Raw genomic sequence first — 23,284 nt, forward strand, 5'->3', positions numbered from 1 at the left:
CAAGTGGGCTTAGGATAGATAGGAGAGGCCCATAGTAATTGTTGTGGGTAGTATGCAAGACCATGTCTTTCATTCCTGTGGTAAAAACATCAGTGTCAGGACCTATGAAAACTGTGACATAAATGGTGTTTTTCATTTCCAGCCCCTTTAAAATGTCTTGTGGCTCCTCTCTATTTTGCCAAAACAGTGTTGTTTTGGTTTGCTAAAGCTGCCAGAATACAATATACCAGAAATGGAACAGTTTTTAAATAGGGAATTTATTAAGTTGCAAGTTTACAGTTCTAAGGCTATAAAAATGTCCAAACTAAGGCATACAGCAAAAATTCCTTGATTCAAGAAAGGCTGATGAGTCCAGAACACTTCTGTCAGTTGGGAAGGCACATGGTGACATCTGACGGTCCCTTGCTCCTGGGCTCTGTTGCTTTCAGCCTCTGTTTCCTGTGGGGATTCCTCACTTTGCTTCTCCAGGGATGGGTTTCATCTCTTGGCTTTCCTTGGCTTTCTCCAGTTTCTGACTTCCTTAGCATCTCATGGGAAGGCACATGGCAACATCTGCAGGGCCCTCTATCTCCCAACATCTGGGTCTTGTGTTGACTCTGTCACTTCTGTTCTCCACGTGTCTGCATCTGAGGTTTCTCCAAAATGTTTCCCCTTTTAAAGAACTCTAGTAAACTAATCAAGACCCACCTTGAGTGGATGGAATCATATCTACATCTTGTCAAAAGGCCACACCCACAATTGGGTGTGTTACATCTCCATGGAAATAATCTAACCAAGAGTTCACACCCACAGCTGGGTGTGTCACATGTCCATGGAAACAACCCAAAGCTTCCCACCCTAAACACTAGGCCTGGCCCCACAAGATTGGATCTGCATTAACATGGCTTTTCTGGGGTATATAATAGTTTCAAACCAGCACAGGTAAGTGCAATGTATCCCCTTCATTAGGCCATCCAGCCTTACACTCATTAATCAGCCATACCAATAAGGAAGTGGTTTTCACATCAGCTAAGGTAGCATGCAAGCATTGTTATAGCAAAGGGTGGGTGATAATACATGCCATTTTACTCTTCTCTATTTCAGAAAGCACAACCCTTTCTGCTCCAGTGTCCCATAACCTCAGAAGCCAATTGGGTAGGGACTCCTTGTTTTTGTCTATACAACTGCTCTAAATCACCCAATTCAGCACCAGTATAATCTCTCATAGTAACATGTTAATTTCTGTTTAGGAGGTTGGAGTTGCTGACACCAGGGGGTTGATCTTGTGACACTTTCCCTTTCTGTTTATTATGTAGCACACCTGTTGGGGCTCTTTATCCTCCTCCACCACCTATTACTCCTCCCCTTCCATTCCAAGGAGAAGTCTAGGGGGTCCAATGCTTTGCTGTCCCATTCCAGAACAGTTAAAATCCTCCAGATTCAAGCCCGAGGCAACTTATGGCCTCTCATTCAGGCATATCTGTATGTCAGATTCTCAGACTGACTGTCTACCCGATGCAGGTGATCAGTAAGAGAGTCCTTCATTTCTACCTCGGCAAGGTGCAGATCTCTTTCCAGTTTTAATTCCTCCTCTGTGGTGGGCTGCTGCTTTTGCTGCCTGTTCTGCCTCTGTGGTCATGGCAACATGCTGCCTGTTCTGCCTCTGTAAGCCTTCTAAAAGGGGCGAGGCTATGGCTGCCACTACTTGGCTTTTGTTTCCTTTCTGCTAAAATTCAGTTGTTTTGCAAGCTGCTGCAAAACAGTTAGCAACATCGCTGGAGTTTTCAGGGTGTCCCCGTACTCTCACAGAGGTCCCCATTTGTCTAGGAGGGCAGCCACCCCTCCCCACATGGATAATAGAGGCCAATTTGGGATTTCCCCCATGGATTTTCACTTCTCAAAACTCATGCCCACCAAGCTCTCTGGTTTTCTGGATGGCTCACCAATTGTTTCAACCCAACTTTTGAAGAGCGCTCAGCTCAGGGCAGCCCTACAACCAAAGAACACACTAGGCAGAATGTTAGGTCTGCATTTTATTGGGACTTACAAACAGTAGAAGATCTTTCCCCGCGGCGTCATCTGGAAAATGGAAGTCAGTGTTCCGCAAAGGCGGGGAGTGTGAGAGACAAGTTTTATAAAGATTTAAGATAAGGGTGTGATAACAGAGTTTCAGCAGGGTCTCATGATATAGGGGTCTGGAGATTTGTTTTCTACATTGATCAAGGGAGAGGATTTTTTTTTTTAAACTTTTTTTTATTAATTAAAAAAAATAACAAACAAAACATTTAGATATCATTCCATTCTACATATACAATCAGTAATTAATATCATCACATAGTTGCATATTCATCATTTCTTAGAACATTTGCATCGATTTAGAAAAAGAAATAAAAAGGCAACAGAAAAAGAAATAAAATGATAATAGAGAAAAAAAAGACTATACATACCATACCCCTTACCCTTTGCTTTCATTTACCACTAGCATTTCAAACTGAATTTATTTTAACATTTGTTCCCCCTATTATTTATTTTTATTCCATATGTTCTACTCTTCTGTTGATATAGTAGCTAAAAGGAGCATCAGACATAAGGTTTTCACATTCACAGAGTCTCATTGTGAGAGCTCTATCATTGTTCCATCATCATCAAGAAACACGGCTACTGGAACACAGCACTACATTTTCAGGCAACTCCCTCCAGCCTCTCCACTACATCTTGAACAACAAGGTGATATCTACTTAATGCATAAGAATAACCTCCAGGATAACCTCTCGACTCTGTTTGGCATCTCTCAGCCATTGACACTTTGTCTCATTTTACTCTTCCCCCTTTTGGTCGAGAAGTTTCTCTCAATCCCTTGATGTTAATTCTCAGCTCATTCTAGGGTTTTTCTCAGTCCCTTGATGCTGAGTCTCAGCTCATTCCAGGATCTCTGTCCCACGTTGCCAGGAAGGTCCACACCCCTAGGAGTCATGTCCCACGCAGAGAGGGGGAGGGTGGTGAGACTGCTCGTAGAGAGGGGGAGGGTGGTGAGACTGCTTGTTGTGTTGGCTGGAGAGAAGGGCCACATCTGAGCAACAAAAGAGGCTCTCTTGGGGGTGACTCTTAGGCCTAAATTTTAAGTAGACTTGACCTATCCTTTGTGGGGTTAAGTTTCATGTGAAGAAACCCCAAGCCTGGGGGCTCAGCCTATAGCTTTGGTTGTCCACACTGCTTGGGAGAATATCAAGAATTCAACTTGGGGAAGTTGAATTTCTAAGGGAGGGGAGTTTTAATGCTTTGTTTACAACGCTATCCGTACATCTTCCCCCTTCTCCCCTGAGGAGGACTGATGACTTTCAACTTCTGTCCTGGTCATTTTAAGCAGCTAACTTACCCTCCTTATGGAGGGGGACCTGGGCCGTGGGTCTCCAAAGATGTAAAGGATTATTCCAAGTTTCCTGGACTGACCAACTGGAATAATGAAGTTGCTAGTTACTAAAATGGAAGACAGGACAGAAAGAGTAATTATTCCCCTATGTTCCAGATGCTTGCTAGACAACAAAGAAGAGATGTTGAATACAAAATGTAATTTCAGTGTAATAAATATTGAAGGCCTAATTTGCAACCAATTACCAACAACTCCTCTCAACTCCGTCTTCCTAGAATGAAAGCAGCCATTGATGTTAGTAAGCCCCCCCAATCTTTATTTATCACATTGAAACTTGAGTTTCATATAATCTTCACAAATCACGGAATATTATTGTACCTGATTTTTAAGAAAAGTGCAAGCAGGACAGCATGCAAAGCCTAAAATACGAACTCTCTGGCCCTTTATATAAACTTTTGCCAACAGCTCTTATTGAAACAAGATGAGGCATTACTTGATACTTTTTAAGCTACGTGATGATATAAGCAGTTTCATTTTGCCAGTTTGCTTTGTAATGTGTTTTGCTTTTTGCACATTGAAGAGTTTAAGTCTCTGTTAAAATTTACTAAGGTGGTTATCTTGTATTTTTCCCCTTATTAAACAAAAGAAAAATCCTCTGAAAGTTGTCTACTGCTATTAAATACGGCTGTATACTTTTCTTTTCTCAATGAGCAAATCCCTCTGAAGCCACGGAACGTAGCGAGATAGCCTTTAGCGATGGTAAAGAAGCATTCTGGACAACGACTAAAATACGAGCATGATTAGGGTGTGTCTGAGTCTGTGTGTTTTTACATTACCTTGTCTTTTCAGGACCAATCCACTTCCTACTGCAAGTAATCAAAACGAAATCCCTTCTATCACATTTTACCATTGGGCTCCCGGCCCTCAAAAGACTCTCGGAAATGACGCCATCAGCCAAGCGCTGCAGCGGCCCGCCCTCAGCAAAGGAGGCGTGTCGAGGTTCGCCCGTCGGGCTCTCCTCCCTCTCTCTCCTTCAACAGCTTGGGAAAGACTCTGACCCAAACGCCCGCTCTGGCGCCAGCAGCGGGAACTGCCGGAGTTTGATCGACTGCGACTGCGCAGGTATGCTGGGGCGGGGATTCAGGCCATCCCGCCCACTCCTAACCGTGCGACCAATAAACAGCGGCCGCTCCAGGGCTGGTTAAACCCCTAGCGGCCGGAATGATTAGCCCAGGGGCAGCCCCGCCTCTTCCCGGCCCTCGCGCTCCGCCTTGCGCCGTCGCCGCCCCGCCCCGCCTCCCTCTCCTGTCTGCTTTCCCTGGCTGCGAGGTGATACGGGGCTTCGGCAGGGGAGGGGTGCTTGGAAGGCAAGACAGAGGCTGGGTGGCAGTGTTGACGCGGCCTCTAAAGTGACCGCGGTGAGGGGAAGCGGGTCGGAGACGAGAGGAGTCTCAGGGCCCGCGTTGCTGGTGTGCGGGGGCTGTAAAGTGAGGGGCGGCCGTGAGGGGGCAAGGTTGTCTAGGGCGTGTCCGGGTGTGCTCGGGCGTGAATGAATGTCGCGGGTCGAGAGATGCCGAGCTCGCGTCGCCCCATTTCTAAAGCTTCTCATGGCAGTGTGGCATACCTTAAGAGTGTCTACTTTTTGGTGGCCTAGGTTGCGAGGGAGAAATTTGAAGATCCTCTAGCCATTGGAGACTTTTCTTGTTTTCTTTGCCGGTGTATGCATGCACCTTTTTCCTGGGTAGAGAGGTAGAGAGGCCAGGTGGACAGGTCGACTTTTCCTGTCTGAAGGTTGTTAAACAAACCAGAAATTCCTCACCACCACCCCCTCGCCCACGCCCTGCCCTGCCTCCCAACAGCAAACATTCTCGAAAACTTTTAAGAAGCAGAGAAGAAAATCCTGAAAGGTTTTATATCTTTGAAATAGGTCTGTAGAAAATACATAAGTGAAACGGAATTTTGCTGTTTATCATCACTGGATGCATTTTTGATTTTGAGTACCCGTCTTTTATGAGTCTGCCCCACAGCATTGTCTGACTTAACATTGATGTGAAATATTGTTAGCTGTGAGATAAATCTCTTTCTTTTTTTTTCTTGATAAGTCTAGATTCTTTAATACGGTCTCTTTTTTTCTAACAAATTTTGGGGTATTTTTCTCTTTCACAGATTTATGTAATTGCCCAAGTACAAATGATGAAGATATGTTGGAGTAACTGCTGAAAACTGCCTTTTATTGACCAGAAGACGATCTGTTTGTTTCACTTCTTTTTGTTTTTCCTACTGCATTGAGCTTTAATGTAACGGCTGAGAAACTTGGAAAATAAAATGAACATGCTGTAGTCTTGAAAATAATTTTTATTTTTTTGAGGAAAAATTAAAGTGGCAGAGTGAAAGCCAGAATGGCATCCAGAGAGAGGCTCTTTGAACTTTGGATGCTTTATTGTACAAAGGTAACTGTTTTCCTTTTTATTTCTGTTTTAAAATATTTTGTTATAAAATTTTGGGGTTGGCCTTATTATCAATTTATTCAGTGTTTAGTAATGTATTTATTTATAGTAGTAACCAGGCTTTGAAAACTTTTAAGTGATTATCTGTCTCCCATTCTTCCCATTTAAACATATACATACACAATGTGGACATACTGTTAAAAATGTAAGGTCTGTTTTTTTATGATACTTGTCTTCATTGATCCCAATATTATATGAGTAAAGTTATGACCTTAACAGAAAAATAAACTTTTTTTATTTTGTGCTTTTCTTTTTTTCCCACAAATGGGAATGGGCATTTTTGTGAAAGGGGATTAAATATTTTCTTAAAATTTTCTAGTTTAATTTTGCTTGAGGTGCTTATGAGGTGTTTGCTACTATGTTTGCACTTTGAGTATTGTCTTGTTTGATCCTTCCAATCCTGTGAGGTGGCTAATATAATTATCCTCATTTTACTAATGAAAAAACTGATGCAGAGATTAAATGACTAGTGGGTACTAGCGGAGCTGAGCCTGGAACTCAGTAGTTACTGACTCTAGTCCATGCAGTTATCCACTATGATTTCTTAACATTTTATCTTTGTCATGCAAAAAACTTCTGTTTTCTCACCTTGTCTATAAGTGAATTTTTGCCAGTTAGCATTGATTTTAGGTTATTGGAAGAGACAGGTATTACTTAAAAACACGTTTTTCAAGTGAGGATCTTCATTACTACAAGGATACTTACTGGCAAGGTTCACAGAAACATTCTAATCTATGACTGAAGTTAATTTAGGTCTGTGTGGTGAAGTTCTCAAATCATAGCCTCTGATTCTGCATTATCCCTTCAGGCATCTTTTTATATGTTTAGCTTTTTAAAGAACAGGTTATTCTTGTTAGATTTACTTTGACAATCATCTCAGTTATCTGTAATATTAAATTATAGAGATCTCACTGGAATTTTCTTTGACTTCCTGGATTGATATATATTATAATATATTATAATTGCTAAAGGACATATACTTTGCTTTGAAATGCTTTATACAGATTTTTTGGTCCTTTGTAATTTAATGCCAGAAATGTCTTTTTTAAAATAGACCACTCTTTCAATTAAAAAAAAAAATTCCAACTCACCAGATACTTTTGAAAATAATCACGAACATGTTAGCCAAAAATTAAAACATATTTTTAGTAAGAATGTCCAGTAGCTTAAAAATGATTATTTAAAATTTAATCAAACTTACTAAGTTTTACTATTTTGGAATGACGAAAGGTAAATAGGGTTACATTGTCTTATTAATTAGTTATGCCATTTCTAGGTCAACTTCATATTTTATTTAAGTGATGCAGTGCTTATGGAAAATGTAGTACAGTTAGTTCATTGGCATACACCTAATTTTATTCTTAATGACTTAAAATATAAATGTGAATCTTACTCTTTTGAAAATGTTTATCCTCAGTAATGAAGTCTAATAAATTCCACATTTATGTTTAAGATTTAAATCATTTGTTTACTTAATAAGATTTTAAAAATTTGTATAACTATTTTCAAAGACTAGTTATTTAAAATCATGATTTCATGTTTTACCAGTACGTGAAGTGCAAGCAAAAACTACTTGTAAACTAGACAGCAACTTTCTTTTTGTAGACACCATGAATCAAGTAGTTACCAAATATATATTTAAAACTTCTGCTCTGTAGTGAGAAAGATTTAACACTTCTCTATAGTTAGAATGATTACCAAATACCAGTTCTCTAGACTTTCTCTCTAGCCTTACTGCTCTCGTTCTAACAGTTTCCTACCTGACTAATTTTTAAGATCTTTTTTTATGCCTTTGATGGGCTTTCAGACTATTTCAGGACTGAAGAGATTTTGTTTTAAAAATGTTTTCTAAACAGTTTAGCTCTAAGGGCTTCCTAGGACTCTGGGCTTACAGTTGTGGAATTATTTTGATTCTGGTGGTCTTTTGTTCTGTGACCTTGAACAAGACTTACCTCTTTGATTCTCATTTTTCTCATTTGTCCAGTGAGAAGGGAGGAGTATGTAAATAGGGAGAATACTTGTGTAAATCACCATTAAGATTGGTTTTTGACCTCTGAGGGACAAGTAGTTTTTTGTCTTTACTCTGAGTTGTGTTAAAAATTTCTGTTTGTCTTTCTTTAAGTTTTTATTATAGAGAATTTCACTCATGCACAAATGAAGAGTATCCCTTTTGTATCTATCACCTAGCTTCAGCAATACTCAATGTACAGATTTGCTTCATCTTTGTCTGTAACCCTTCATTTCCCCTCTCTCTAGCCTGGAATTATTTACTTTGTTTAAAAGTAAATCCCAAACAACATATGCTTTGATCCATAATTAAAAAGGAAAATTTGTAAAAATTAAGGACTCTTTTTAAAGATAATAATAACAATACAGTAAATCTTTAGGTCATCAATAGATTGATTCCAGCCTTCCTGGTAGTTCCTTAAATAACTAAACTTAAATAAACACACACATAGTTTATTTAGATTTGACATAGTGAACGATCCTGATATTAGTAAGATGGAGAGAAGGATAATGGCTTTAAAAAAACAAAAATGTCTTTAAAAATAGACCGCTTTTTGAATTAAAAAAAAAAATCCAACTCACCAGGTACTTTTGAAAATAATCACATATTAGCTCAATATGTAAACAATGTATACACTACAGTTTGTTGAAAGTGTGTGGTAAGTCTTTTTAATCTGTAGGTTCCCCCTCACCACATTTCATTATTTCTTGCTATTTATTTGTTAATGAAACTAGAGTTTTGGTGTCAGTGTTTTCTAGTCTGGATTTTGCTGGTTGAATTCCTTTTACTTTACTTATTCCTCTGTACTGTACTGTTGTCTGTAAACTGGTAGATCTAGAGGCTTGATATGATTCAGCTTCTATTTTGGGGAGACTAGAATAATTTTATTGGGGCTTGTGAAACTGATAGTCTAATTCTCCCATTTCTTCAATTATTAGTATATTATATAGATAAATTTCCCCTCTTCAATTATTTAATCACAATTCTCCAGGAAAAGGAAGGGAGAATAATGATTTGGTAGTATCCTTCCAAGGTGATCATTTTTTTTTTCTCGAGTGTCCAGTTCTTCTTTAATGATTAAAATTTAGAGAGTTTACCATTTTGCTGGTAGTTGGTATGCTGTTTGTATCAAATGTTTTATACATACCTGATTAAAGGAGACTTCAAAGATTTTGAAGGACTGCTGCAGGGCAGTGAGGTAAAAGCATATTTGTCACACGCTGACCTTGGCACAAGTATTCCACATTCTATTAGCAATAGATCATAAAGATAAAATGTTTCTATGTAATGTGGTGTTTTTAAAGTTGCGATTGAGAATTATAAAGGTTAGGACTTCTTCAGAAATATATCTTGGGCAATTATGTTTGGTTAAAGGAAGACTAATAGAATATATGAGGTCTTCCTATCAGTCTGTGTTCAGTTGCAAGCCTAAATATTAGTGATTGTAGTCCTTTCAGAATTAAATTACTGGTTTCAGTTTTTAGTGGATGGGTCTGCACATATTGAGCTCATTATTTGAAAAGACTTTGGGTATCAACTTTGCAGTTTGTTTTGTTACCAAACTCGTTAGGCCTAAATTTGCTCTTTCCATCTGGGAACACAATTTAATTGTTAGAAACATATATCTTCCTAATGGAAGATTGGCTAACCTCATGTAATCATATTATATAACACAGGTAGGATGGTTTCTGAGCACCATTTCAGTTCTCTAAAGTTCCTTTCACCAGTCTAAGAGACTACTAATTCAAATAATGTAGACTGACCTTTTTCTTTCCTTCTGTCACCCACACTCAGAGTTAAGAATTTAATTAACAGTGCATTTCATATACCTCTTATAAGTTAAACATTAATTTGAAAATATTTAATCTTATATCTGGCTTTTAGTTTGGTTGTTTACTACTTCATCTTAGGGAGCATTTTTTCCCGTAAGTATAAATGGCAAATTGATTTGTTTTTTAATGTCTGAAGATTATAGTTTACCTTATCTGTATTAGGCACTTTATTCCTTGTATCTTTTGATGTTATTTCTTTCCTTATAAATGTACTTGAGATAAAGAGACAGTGCTGAGAACAGTTTTGGTCTCTCTGTTATCATACAACTATTTGAAATTCATATATTGCGTAAAACAAGACATACCTATATTTTAACAGCCCTATCTCACTTCTGTTGGGCAAGCAAAGGTATATTTCTGTTGCACATTTTGCCTTTTGGGAGTGCTACTAAATTAGTCACCAGAATATGTAGAAGATAGAAACAGAGCCTCTTAAATTCTATACTCAGGTTAAGGTACTCTTGTACATCAAGTTCCTAAATGGTTTCAATGCGCGTACTCTCGATTAAGCTCTGAAGCTAAGCAGCGTCAGGCACTGTTGGAACTTGGATGGGAGACTGCCTGGCAGTAGCCTGTGTTCAGGTCTATTTATTGGGTGGGCCATGTTGGCTCAGCAGGCAGAGTTCTTTTTTTTGTCTTTTTGAGATTCAGTTTACATTGAACAATTTTGGGAGGCTGTAGAGTTAGAGCCAAGACTTAGTTCCAGTTCTACTTCTGATCCTAAGGATCTGAAAGCTTGTTATCCAGTTTCCTTATATTTCAGTGTTCTCATCTATCAAATGGAAAAGGTAGCTATTTTATATCTCTCTCTAAGTGACTGAGAGAAGAAAATTTTCTGATTGTATTGAAAAGCACCTTGAAAGTATGAAATACAAAAATAAACTGTTAGCATTTTGTAAATATATGTGTGTATCCATCAAGATTTTCATTTTTTATTACAAATGTTATATATTAATATAATGAGAGAGGGCAATATGCTTTTGTCTTTTTATCAGTAGTAATGAAGTTTTAACTCATGAATGTCTTAAATAATTTATATTTTTTATTTATTTGCTTTCAAGTATATTGCTTAATTATCCTGAATAATGATTTGAGGTTTTTTATTTGTTTAGTTTAGTTTTGATTTTTTTTGTTTTTAATCTAAACCAAGTTTGTTTTGAACCTTGGTGATGCTCCGTTTCCTGCTGTTGCCCTTTGTCCTGCGAAATATGAATTATGACTGAAATAGATAGTTTTGTAGTGAGCTCAGAGTAAATTTCCTTTTCAGAATGTATCTTCCTTAATAAGGAAATAGAATTTAGAGGTGTTTTATTCAGATTAAAAGTCAAGTCTTTTTATACTTGGATTTGGAAGAAATGGAATGAATGGATATTCTTCTATTGATAAAATTATGGGTTTTTTTAACCCAATTTTGGTTATTATCCTAAGTGATGTATTCAGTAAAATGGGCCAATATAGAATAACCCTTATAACTTTTTTTACAATAGAAATGGATACTTTTTTAAAACTTTTTAAATTGCATAGTATAACATATATACAAAGCAAAGAAAGAAAAAAGCAATAGTTTTCAAAGCACTCTCCAACAAGTAGTTACAGGATAGATCTCAGAGTTTGTTATGTTTAGCTATATGGGGCATGAGAAAAAGAAAGAGTGAAAAATAATTTCCAGATATTTTTGTTTTGGAAACTAGTAGTTGGTTATCTGTTCACCAAGTTAGTACAAGTTTAGTAGGTTTTCAGGTAAACGTGCTGAGTTTTCAGTGCCTGTAGTATATCCAGATTAAGATGTGTCACATTTGGGTCTGGAATTCAGAAGAGAGGTTTGCTCCGACATAAAGATTTGTGAGTCATATTGGCATTATTGAAGAGTTTTATGAGAGTAAAACTCTCTGTCCATCTGACCATCCACATGCTGCATAACTACTCCAAGTCCCAGTGGATTATAATCATATGAATTTATTGTGCTGATGGATTTACAGATCTCTTGAAGTTCTGTTTCAGTAATTCTGAAAACCCTCTGGGCAAATATTTCCTGGTCCCTACTCTTAGAAAAGAAACATTCCATGATTTGATTCTGTTTCTGTTCAGTGGGAGTAGCAGCTCCAGCCACTGTTCTATTGCTCTTGGCGCCATAATCCTGGAGGTCCTTCTTTTTCTCTCATTTTCCTTGGGTACAGCTGGAGAGGGTATTGGAGAGCAAGTACTTTCTGGAGACTAAGCAGCTCCCTCAGTCTCCTGCATATGCAAATAGAAAGTCTCATATAGAAAATGGGCATTCCTCTTCCCTCCTAATTCTTTTGCATCCAGTTGTCTTGTTGAATTATGTCACCTAATAAGCTTGATGTTTCACAGTAGTAGAAATAAGGGACGTACTTAGTTTGTTCCTCACTTTACTGGGGAAAAGATTCTGCATCTTCCATTAGGTTACCTTCAGCCTTTGGTTTTAAGGCATATATGTATGTATGTATGTAATCATACCTTTAAATCATAGAATCAATATAGTTTATAATAGTAGATACTTTACTTTTTTATTCACTTTTAGTTCTAGGTTTACTGTTACTCCTAATGTTACATGTTTGCCACTAGTAGAATGTAATATAAAACTAGTGCAGATAGTTTTGTGTGTGTTATGATGTAAATAATCGGGATATTCTTAAGTTCCACAAAAATGATGTGTTTTAAAGATTTAGCATAATTGACAAGAATCAGTCATTACTTGCATTAACCATTGGTATTTAGTGGTTGCCATTTTAAATATTCTCCTTTATTAGGATCCTCATTAAGAGTTTTAAGGTATTGGATGCCACAATTAATTTCCAGCAGCCCTTCATTGTTAAAGAAGTAAAATAAAATGCTTATATATATGTGACTGTAGGTGTTCATCCTGGTTAGCTTCTACTAAGAGACCTTGATGTTGACAAAAATATTTTGATTTCTTTTAGTGAAGTATAAGTATTTTCTGTGACAATTTTGTTCTAGTCCCTTTAAAATTATTAAGATATGGGGAACTATGTATAACGACAATGAAACCTACCATATTATAAAATCCTTTGAAGGGGTCAGAATTAAGGCAAGGGTTAGGCAGTTGCTTCCTCATCACTTCATTAGGTTTTTTTCTTTTAAAATTAAGCATTTATAAATGTGGAAGCATATATCAGTTACATTAAAATAGTCTTCAAATGTAGAATAAGTCATGACATCATTAGTGGCAGCATAGCGAGAATGAAGATGGGGAGAAACACTCCTGGGATTCTAAAGGTCAAAGTGTGTTTCTCTTCAACTGAAAGTTTACCTGAGACTTCTGACTTAAAAAAATATATATGGAATGCTTCACGAATTTGTATGTTATCCTTGCATGGGGGCCATGCTAATCTTCTTCTCTGTATCATTCCAATTTTAGTATATGTACCACTGAAGCAAGTACTCATTAGCTTTTAATAAAAAGAATGGAATTTACCTTAAAATATGCCACTTCTTTTTCATAAAGAAAATGGAGAGCTCTTCTAAGTATGTTTTATTTTATTTTATAAATATATTTAAAAAAGACCCTCAGGAGCTATGTACTTTAAATAGATCTTCCTGTGAAAAGTGATTTTGATATTTTTCTTTAATATGCATCTTGTGAGTGAGAGTCACACTGGTAGAGATACCTACTTTCAGGTTGAACCACAACATTAATTGTTTTTTTTTAAAACTTTTTTGTTGTACAGTGTAACATACATACAAAACAAAGAAATAGAAAAGCAATAGTTTTCAAAGCACTTTTCAACAAAAAAAAAGTGCTCTCCTGTATCTACAGGAGAGATCCCAGAGTTTGTCATGGGCTACCATATGATTCTCTGAGATTTTTTTTCCTCCTAGCTGCTCTGGAATATAGGAGCCTAGAAGGCTTAAATATTTTCTTATCATCACAATCGACTCCCCCCCCCCCTTTTTTTGGAAAAATAACATATATACAAAAAAGCAATAAATTTCAAAACACAGCACCACAATTAGTTGTAGAACGTATTTCAGAGTTTAAGATGGGTTACAACTCCACAATTGTAGATTTTTGCTTCTAGCTGCTCTAAGATCCTAGAGACTAAAAGAGATCAATTTAATGATTCAGCATTCATGTTCATTTGTTAAATTTTATCTTCACTGTATAACTCTAACATCACCTTTGATCTTTCTATCCCTCTGTTTAGGGGTATTTTTCACCATGGCCATTCTAAATTTTTGATATTCGAAGGGTCTGTCACTAATATGGCTTAGGGAGATGGAACTGTCTGATGTTCTGGAGAGGCTGGGCCCTCTAGGTTTCAGACTTATCTGGACCAAGGACCCATCTGAAGGTTGTAGGTTTCTGGAAAGTTACTCTAGTGCATGGAACCTTTGTGGAATCTTATATATTACCCGAGTGTTCTTTAGTATTGGCTGGAATGGTCCTGGTTGGGGTTTGGCAGGCTATGATAGGTAACAATGTCTAACAGAAGCTTGCATAACAGCGATCTCCAGAGTAGCCTCTTGACTCTCTTTGAACTCTCTCTGCCACTGATACTTTATTAGTTACACTTTTCCCCCTTTTCGTCAGAATAGAGTTGTTGATCCCACGATACTAGGGCCTGATTCATTCCTGGGTGTCATCTCCCATGTCGCCAGGGAGACTTTCACCCCTGGATGTCCTTTCCCATGTAAGGGGAAGGGCAATGATTTCACTTGCAGAGTTGGGCTTAGAGAGAGTGAGGCCACATCTGAGCAACAATAGAGGTCCTCCAGAAGTAACTCTTAGGCATGCCTATAGGTAGTCTAAGCTTCTCTACTACCTACACAAGCTTCACAAGAGTAAGCCTCATGATTGAGGGCGTGGTCTATTGATTTGGGTGTCCTTAAAGTTTCTCACAGTATCAGGGGATTCCCTGATGGTAAGGTTTAATAGTACCATATTCTTTCTCCCATCCCTCAGGGGACTTTGCCAATACTTTTTGATGATCTGTTTAATATACTCTAGGATATATCCAGGCATTACAATAATCTATACAGAATTAAGGACCTCTTTCCTATTCTGTGCTCACTGTGTTTGTTGTTCAAATGAGCTATACAGATAGGTTGAGTTAGATTATGTGCTACAGAATATTTCAGTTCCAGAGCAAATAACACTTTCTTCCTTTGGTCTCAAAGAGTATGTGTGTGGTTCTAAAATATAGACAATGTCTTCCTTACCCCTGTGTTCTGAATTACTTTAACCCCAACCCGATTGGCTTCGTTCTTATCTCTAAATGTCAGGATATATATAACAGCCTATAGAAATCCATAAATAATAATCACCACTCTGGACTTAGTGTCTGCTCTAAAACTTACAATCAAGGCCCTGTTTTCTTATAAGTATTTTCAAAAAGTGACCATACCATTGTTCTTTTGTTTCTGGCTTATTTTGCCTCACCAAATGTCCCACATGTTCATTCACATCGTTGCATGCTTCACAATTTTGTACCTCTTGGTAGCACACAAGCTTTGTTTGTAAGTATACACTATTGTTCACTAATTTACTTCTCAGTCAGTGCATCCTTCAGCCACATGCTTCCATCAGACATCAAATATAGTGCCCAAAAGTCCACAGTCAATCAACATTCTCAATTTTAGATAACTTCAAGAAAAAGAAACTCCAAGAGAAAGGAAACCAATAAACACACCCTCGTCAAATAAGAAATCTAAACCGCCTCTTAATTCTTGTCCCTTCCCCCATTATTTACCTCTGCTGTTGCTGTGGTAGTGCTGATTGTTTCCTTTTGAACATAACCCATAGCATGCAATAGCAGTTCCCCCCCTGTATCCTGGACTTAAACACTCTTTGTACATGAATCCTATCTTTGAATTAATTCTTGCGAGAACTAATTCATATTTCTAGTGTAAATCAGTGGGACAACCCCTTTCAATCTTGTTCATCTTCGATATGGCAATGTTACTTATAGACCCACTAGAGAACCACCTTCACTTCTATGTATTCCCTTACATTGGAGTTCAGCCTCATTAGCTAACTGTTCACCCATCTCTAGCTTCTATGTATCCCTAAGTCCCCTATCTTTTGTATTATACGCCTCTGATTATACCTTGATGCTGGTCATAAAAGTGGAATTATATAGTACCTATCTTCTTGTGTCTGGCTAATTTCACTCACCATTATGTCCTCAAGGCTCCTCCATCTTGTCATGTGCTTCAGGATGTCATTTCGTCTTACTGCTGCGTAATATTCCATCGTACAAATATACTGCATTTTGCTGATCCACTCTTCTGTATGTGGGCATTTGGTTTGCTTCCATCTTTTGGCAATTGTGAATAATGCTGCTATGAACATCGGTGTACAAATGTCTGTTTATGTCATTGCTTTCAGCTCCTCTGAGTATATACCAAGTAGTGCCATTGCCAGGTCCTAGGGCAACTCGATATTTAGTTCCCTAAGGAACCACCAAACAGTCTTCCTTAGTAACTGCACCGTTATACATTCCCACCAGCAATGCGTAAGTGTCCCAGTTTCTCCACATCCTCTCCAACATTTATAGCTTCCTCTTTGTTTAATAGCAGTCCTTCTTTTACGTTTGAGTTGATATCTCATTGCAGTCTTGATCTGCATTTCCCTTATAGCCAATGAAAATGAGTATCTCTTCATGTGTTTTTGAGCCATCTGTGTTTGCTCTTCAGAAAAATGCCTATTCATATCTTTTATTTTATTTTTTTATTTTTTAATTTATTAATTAAAAAAATAAACAAAATAATATACATAATCAGTAATTCACAGTATCATCACTTAGTTGCATATTCATCATTTCTTAGAACATTTGCATTAATTCAGAAAAAGAAATAAAACGACAGTAGAAAAAGAAATAAAACGAACACAGGAAAGAAAAAAAAAAAGATTATACGTACCATACCCCTTACCCCTTGCTTTCATTGATCACTAGCATTTCAAACTAAATTTATTTTAGCATTTGTTCCCCCTATTATTTATTTTTATTCCATATGTTCTACTCCTTTGTTGACAAGGTAGATAAAAGGAGCATCAGACACAAGGTTTTCACAATCACACAGTCACATTGTGACAGCTGTATCATTATTCAATTATCCTCAAGAAACATGGCTACTCGAACACAGCTCTACATTTTCAGGCAGTTCCCTCCAGCCTCTCCATTACATCTTGAATAACAAGATCATATCTACTTGATGCATAAGAATAACCTCCAGGATAACCTCTTTGACTCTGTTTGGAATCTCTCAGCCATTGACACTTTTTCTCATTTCCCTCTTCCCCCTTTTGGTCGAGAAGGTTTTCTCAATCCCTTGATGCTAAGTCTCAGCTCATTCTAGGGTTTTTCTCAATCCCTTGATGCTGAGTCTCCGTTCATTCCAAGATCTATGTCCCACATTGCCAGGAAGGTCCACACCCCTGGGAGTCATGTCCCACGTAGAGAGGGGTAGGGTGGTGAGACTGCTCGTTGTGTTGGCTGGAGAGAGAGGCGACATCTGAGCAACGAAAGAGGCTCTCTTGGGGGTGACTCTTAGGCCTAAATTTTAAGTAGACTTGACCTATCCTTTGCGGGGTTAAGTTTCATATGAACAAACCCCAAGACTGGGGGCTCTGCCTATGGTTTGGTTGTCCACACTGCTTGTGAGACTATCAAGAATTCAACTTGGGGATGTTGAATTTCTCCCCACTCTCACCATTCCCCGAAGGGAGCTTTGCAGATACTTTTTCCACTCACTGATAGAATCGCTCTGGGATTCATCAGGGCATCACTCTGGGCAAATCAGCAAAATCTCATGTCCTACCTGAGATTCCAAGAACTTATGGTGTTCAGTCAAACTATCTACATAAGTTATATTAGGAAATGCACTAGTCAAAATATAAATTTTGTAACAAATAAAAATTTTTGCTTTAGTCTCACACAGAAGGTGACATTTTAAAATATTGATTACCATCTATTTTCAGTACCCTGCAATAATGACATTTCTTTGTTCTTCCTCATGCAAAAGCATTTTTAAAATTGTACCTTGTGCGCTTCACTATTATTATACACTCAAGGCATTCCTAGATTATACCATCTCAATCTTTAACATCTATCTTTCTTTCTGATTTCATTTATGTCCCCAGCCTCCTCCCTCTATCATTCTCACATGCAGCTTCATTCAGTGTTTTAACATAATTATATCATAGTTAGGCAGTATTGTGCTGTCCATTGCTGAGTTTTTATATCCAGTCCTGTTGCACAGTCTGTATCCCTTCAGCTCCAGTTACCCAATATCTTACCCTATTTCTATCTCCCTATTTCTGTCTCTGTTATGAACAAAATATTACAAGTTTATTCACTAATGTCAGTTCATATCAGTGAGACCATACAGTATTTGTCCTTTAGTTTTTGGCTAGTCTCACTTGGCATAATGTTCTCAAGGTCTATCCATGTTGTTACATACTTCATAAGTTTATTCTGTCTTAAAGCTGCATAATATTCCATCGTATGTATATACCACAGTTTATTTAGCCACTCGTCTGTTGATGGACATTTTGGCTGTTTCCATCTCCTTGCAATTGTAAATAATGCTGCCATAAACATTGGTGTGCAAATGTCCATTTGTGTCTTTGCCCTTATGTCCTCTGAGTAGATACCTAGCAATGGTATTGCTGGGTCATATGGCAATTCTATATTCAGCTTTTTGAGGAACCGCCAAACTGCCTTCCACAGTGGTTGCACCATTTGACATTCCCACCAACAGTGGATAAGTGCGCCTCTTTCTCCACATCCTCTCCAGCACTTGTCATTTTCTGTTTTGTTGATAATGGCCATTCTGGTGGGTGTGAGATGATATCTCATTGTGGTTTTGATTTGCATTTCTCTAATGGCCAGGGACATTGAGCATCTCTTCATGTGCCTTTTGGCCATTTGTATTTCCTCTTCTGATAAGTATTTGTTCAAGTCTTTTTCCCATTTTGTAATTGGATTAGCTGCCTTTTTGTTGTTGAGTTGAGCAATCTCTTTAAAAATTCTGGATACTAGACCTTTCTGATATGTCTTTCCAAATATTGTTTCCCATTGTGTAGGCTGTCTTTTTACTTTCTTGATGAAGTTCTTTGATGCACAAAAGTGTTTGATTTTGAGGAGTTCCCATTTATTTATTTCCTTCTTCAGTGCTCTTGCTTTAGGTTTAAGGTCCATAAAACCGCCTCCAGTTGTAAGATCCATAAGATATCTCCCAACATTTTCCTCTAACTGTTTTATGGTCTTAGACCTAATGTTTAGATCTTTGATCCATTTTGAGTTAACTTTTGTATAGGGTTTGAGATACAGGTCCTCTTTCATTCTTTTGCATATGGATATCCAGTTCTTTAGGCACCATTTATTGAAGAGACTGTTCTGTTCCAGGTGAGTTGGCTTGACTGCTTATCGAAGATCAAATGTCCATAGATGAGAGGGTCTATATCTGAACACTCTGTTTGATTCCACTGGTCAGTATATCTATCTTTATTCCAGTACCATGCTGTTTTGACCACTGTGGCTTCAAAATATGCCTTAAAGTCAGGCAGTGTGAGACCTCCAGCTTCGTTTTATTTCCTCAAGATACTTTTAGCAATTTGGGGCGCCCTGCCCTTCCAGATAAATTTGCTTATTGTTTTTTCTATTTCTAAAAAGTAAGTTGTTGGGATTTTGATTGGTATTGCGTTGAATCTATAAATATTTTTAGGTAGAATTGACACCTTAACTATATTTAGTCTTCCAATCCATGAACACGGTATGCCCTTCCATCTATTTAGGCCTTCTGTGATTTCTTTTAACAGTTTCTTGTAGTTTTCTTTGTATAGGTCTTTTGTCTCTTTAGTTAAATTTATTCGTAAGTATTTTATTCTTTTAGTTACAACTGTAAATGGAATTCATTTCTTGATTTCCCCCTCAGATTGTTCATTGCTAGTGTATAGAAACACTACAGATTTTTGAGTGTTGATCTTGTAACCTGCCACTTTGCTGTACTCGTTTATTTGCTCTAGTAATTTTGCTGTGGATTTTTCAGGGTTTTCGACATGTAATATCATATCATCTGCAAACAGTGATAGTTTTACTTCTTCCTTTCCAATTTTGATGTCCTGTATTTCTTTTTCTTGTCTAATTTCTCTGGCTAGAACTTCCAACACAATGTTGAATAACAGTGGTGATAATGGACATCCTTATCTTGTTCCTGATCTTAGGGGGAAAGTTTTCAATTTTTCCCCATTGAGGATGATATTAGCTGTGGGTTTTTCATATGTTCCCTTTATCATTTTAAGGAAATTCCCTTGTATTCCTATTCTTTGAAGTGTTTTCAACAGGAAAGGATGTTGCATTTTGTCAAATGCCTTCTCTGCATCAATTGAGATGATCATGTGATTTTTCTGCTTTGATTTGTTGATATGGTGTATTACGTTAATTGATTTTCTTATGTTGAACCATCCTTGCATACCTGGGATGAACCCTACTTGGTTATGATGTATAATTCTTTTAATGTGTTGCTGGATTCAATTTGCTAGAATTTTGTTGAGGATTTTTGCATCTATATTCATTAGAGAGATTGGTCTGTAGTTTTCTTTTTTTGTAATATGTTTGCCTGGTTTTTGGTATGGGGGTAATGTTGGCTTCCTAGAATTAATTAGGTAGTTTTTCCTCCACTTCATTTTTTTTGAAGAGTTTGATCAGGATTGGTACTAATTCTTTCTGGAATGTTTGGTAGAATTCACATGTGAAGCCGTCTGGTCCTGGACTTTTCTTTTTGGGAAGTTTTTTAATGACTGATTCGATTTCTTTGCTTGTGATTGGTTTGTTGAGGTCATCTGTTTCTTCTTGAGTCAAAGTTGGTTGTTCATGCCTTTCTAGGAAGTTGTCTATTTCATCTACATTGTATTTATTAGCATAAAGTTGTTCATAGTATCCTGTTATTACCTCCTTTATTTCTGTGAGGTGAGTGGTTATGTCTCCTCTTCCATTTCTGACCTTATTTATTTGCATCCTCTCTCTTCTTCTTTTTGTCAGTCTTGCTAAGGGCCCATCAATCTTATTGATTTTTTCATAGAACCAACTTCTGGTCTTATTGATTTTCTCTATTGTTTTCATGTTCTCAATTTCATTTATTTCTGCTCTAATCTTTGTTAATACTTCCCTTTTGCTTGCTTTGAGGTTAGTTTGCTGTTCTTTCTCCAGTTCTTCCAAGGGGACAGTTAATTCCCAAATTTTTGCCCTTTCTTCTTTTTTGATAAAGGCATTATAGGGCAATAAATTTCCCTCTTAGCACTGTCTTTGCTATGTCCCATAGGTTTTGATATGTTGTGTTTTCATTTTCATTTGCCTCGAGATATTTACTGATTTCTCTTGTAATTTCTTCCTTGACCCACTGGTTGTTTAAGAGTGTGTTGTTGAGCCTCCACATATGTTTGAATTTTCTGGTGCTTTGCCTATTATTGATTTCCAACTTCATTCCCTTATGATCTGAGGAAGTGTTGTGTATGATTTCAATCTTTTTAAATTTTTTGAGACTTGCTTTGTGACCCAGCATATGGTCTATCTTTGAGAATGATCCATGAGCACTTGAGAAAAATTTGTATCCTGCTGTTGTGGAGTGTAATGCCCTATAAATGTCTGTTAAGTCTAGTTCATTTATTGTAATATTCAAATTCTCTGTTTCTTTATTGATCCTCTGTCTGGATGTTTTGTCCATTGTTGAGAGTAGGGAATTGAAGTCTCCAACTATTATGGTAGATGTGTCTATTTCCCTTTTCAGTGTTTGCAGTGTTTGCCTCATGTATTTTGGGGCATTCTATTTCGGTGCATAAATATTTATGATTGTTATGTCTTCATGTTGAATTGTTCCCTTTATTAGTACATAGTATTCTTCTTTATCTCTTTTAACTGTTTTACATTTGAAGTCTAATTTGTTCGATATTAGTATAGCTACTCCTGCTCTTTTCTGGTTTTTATTTGCATGAAATATCTTTTCCCAACCTTTCAGTTTAAACCTATGTTTATCTTTGGGTCTAAGATGTGTTTCCTGTAGACAGCATATAGAAGGATCCTGTTTTTTAATCCATTGTGCCAGTCTATGTCTTTTGATTGGGGAGTTCAATCCATTAACATTTAGTGTTATTACTGTTTGGGTAGTACTTTCCTCTACCATTTTGCCTTTTGTATTTTATATGTCATATCTACTTTTCCTTCTTTCTACACTCTTTTCCACACCTCTCTCCTCTGTCTTATTGTATCTGTTTCTTGTGCTCCCTTTAGTATTTCTTGCAGAGCTGGTCTCTTGGTCACAAATTCTCTCAGTGATTTTTTGTCTGAAAATATTTTAATTTCTCCCTCATTTTTGAAGGACAATTTTGCTGGATATAGAATTCTTGGTTGGCAGTTTTTCTCTTTTAGTAATTTAAATATATCATCCCACTGTCTTCTTGCCTCCGTGGTTTCTGCTGAGAAATCTACACATAGTCTTATTGGGTTTCCCTTGTATGTGATGGATTGCTTTTCTCTTGCTGCTTTCAGGATCCTCTCTTTCTCTTTGACCTCTGACATTCTGACTAGTAAGTGTCTTGGAGAACGTCTGTTTGGATCTATTGTCTTTGGGGTGCGCTGCACTTCTTGGATCTGTAATTTTAGGTCTTTCATAAGAGTTGGGAAATTTTCAGTGGTAATTTCTTCCATTAGTTTTTCTCCTCCTTTTCCCTTCTCTTCTCCTTCTGGGACACCCACAACACGTACAGTTGTGCACTTCATATTATCATTCAGTTCCCTGAGTCCTTGCTCGTATTTTTCCATTTTTTTCCCTATAGTTTCTGTATCTTGTCAGATTTCAGATGTTCCGTCCTCCAGTTCACTAATCCTAACCTCTGTGTCTTGAAATCTACCATTGTAGGTTTCCATTGTTTTTTCATCTCTTCTACATAACCTTTCATCTCCATAAGTTCCGTGATTTGTTTTTTCAGACTTTCCATTTCTTCTTTTTTTCATTCCTTGCCTTCTTCATATCCTCCCTCAATTCATTGATTTGTTTTTTGATGAGGTTTTCCATGTCTGTTTGTATATTCTGAATTAATTGTTTCAGCTCTTGCATCTCATTTGAATTATTGGTTTGTTCCTTTGACTGGGCCATATGTTCAATTTTCCTGGTGTGATTTGTTATGTTTTGATGGTATTTAGACATTTAATTACCTTAATTAGTTTATTCTGGAGATTGCTTTCACTTCTCTTACCTACGGTTTTCTTGCTAGATGAATTTGTTGTCTATCTGTTCTTTGACCTTCAGTTCAGCTTTTTCCGGGCCTCTAGCTTAGGTTTTGTTTAACAGAGGATAATTTTTCAGTTCTTGTTTTCTTGTTTCTTGCCTTGCTTGTATGGTGCCTTTTCCCTCCCTACCCTTAGGAGGGTCTACATAGGTATTATAGACTCCAGCTGGGTTTTCCCAGACTAAACTGGGCTCCTATCAGGGGGAAGGAGTCACCTGCATCAGTTTCCCCTGAGTGTGAGACCCAGCAGGTTAAAAGACTTTCCTGTGAAGTTCTGGGCTCTGTTTTTCTTATCCTGCCCAGTATGTGGTGCGTCTG

At 37.3% G+C, this 23,284-nt stretch overlaps 1 protein-coding gene and 1 non-coding gene across 21 annotated transcripts in view; one reads left to right on the forward strand and one right to left on the reverse strand.

Moving 5' to 3' along the window:
* Positions 1 to 2,618: 2,618 nt before the first annotated feature.
* Positions 2,619 to 23,284, forward strand: part of NBEAL1 (neurobeachin like 1) — a 312,588-nt gene continuing 291,922 nt past the window's right edge. For 12 of the 20 annotated variants that reach the window (XM_077154757.1, XM_077154758.1, XM_077154760.1 and 9 more), the window contains exons 1-3: positions 2,619 to 2,706; positions 4,199 to 4,471; positions 5,516 to 5,799. In XM_077154757.1, the coding sequence (XP_077010872.1) occupies positions 5,749 to 5,799 (51 nt within the window). In that variant the 5' untranslated portion in view covers positions 2,619 to 2,706; positions 4,199 to 4,471; positions 5,516 to 5,748. The other 8 variants (XM_077154747.1, XM_077154749.1, XM_077154754.1 and 5 more) reach the window with 8 other exon arrangements.
* On the reverse strand, positions 13,011 to 13,120 carry LOC143678494 (U6 spliceosomal RNA). The gene has a single exon (XR_013173298.1). It is a non-coding gene; the product is annotated as a U6 spliceosomal RNA (small nuclear RNA).

This window comes from Tamandua tetradactyla, chromosome 3, assembly GCF_023851605.1.
Source record: "Tamandua tetradactyla isolate mTamTet1 chromosome 3, mTamTet1.pri, whole genome shotgun sequence".
In the NCBI taxonomy this organism is placed as follows: Eukaryota; Metazoa; Chordata; class Mammalia; order Pilosa; family Myrmecophagidae; genus Tamandua; species Tamandua tetradactyla.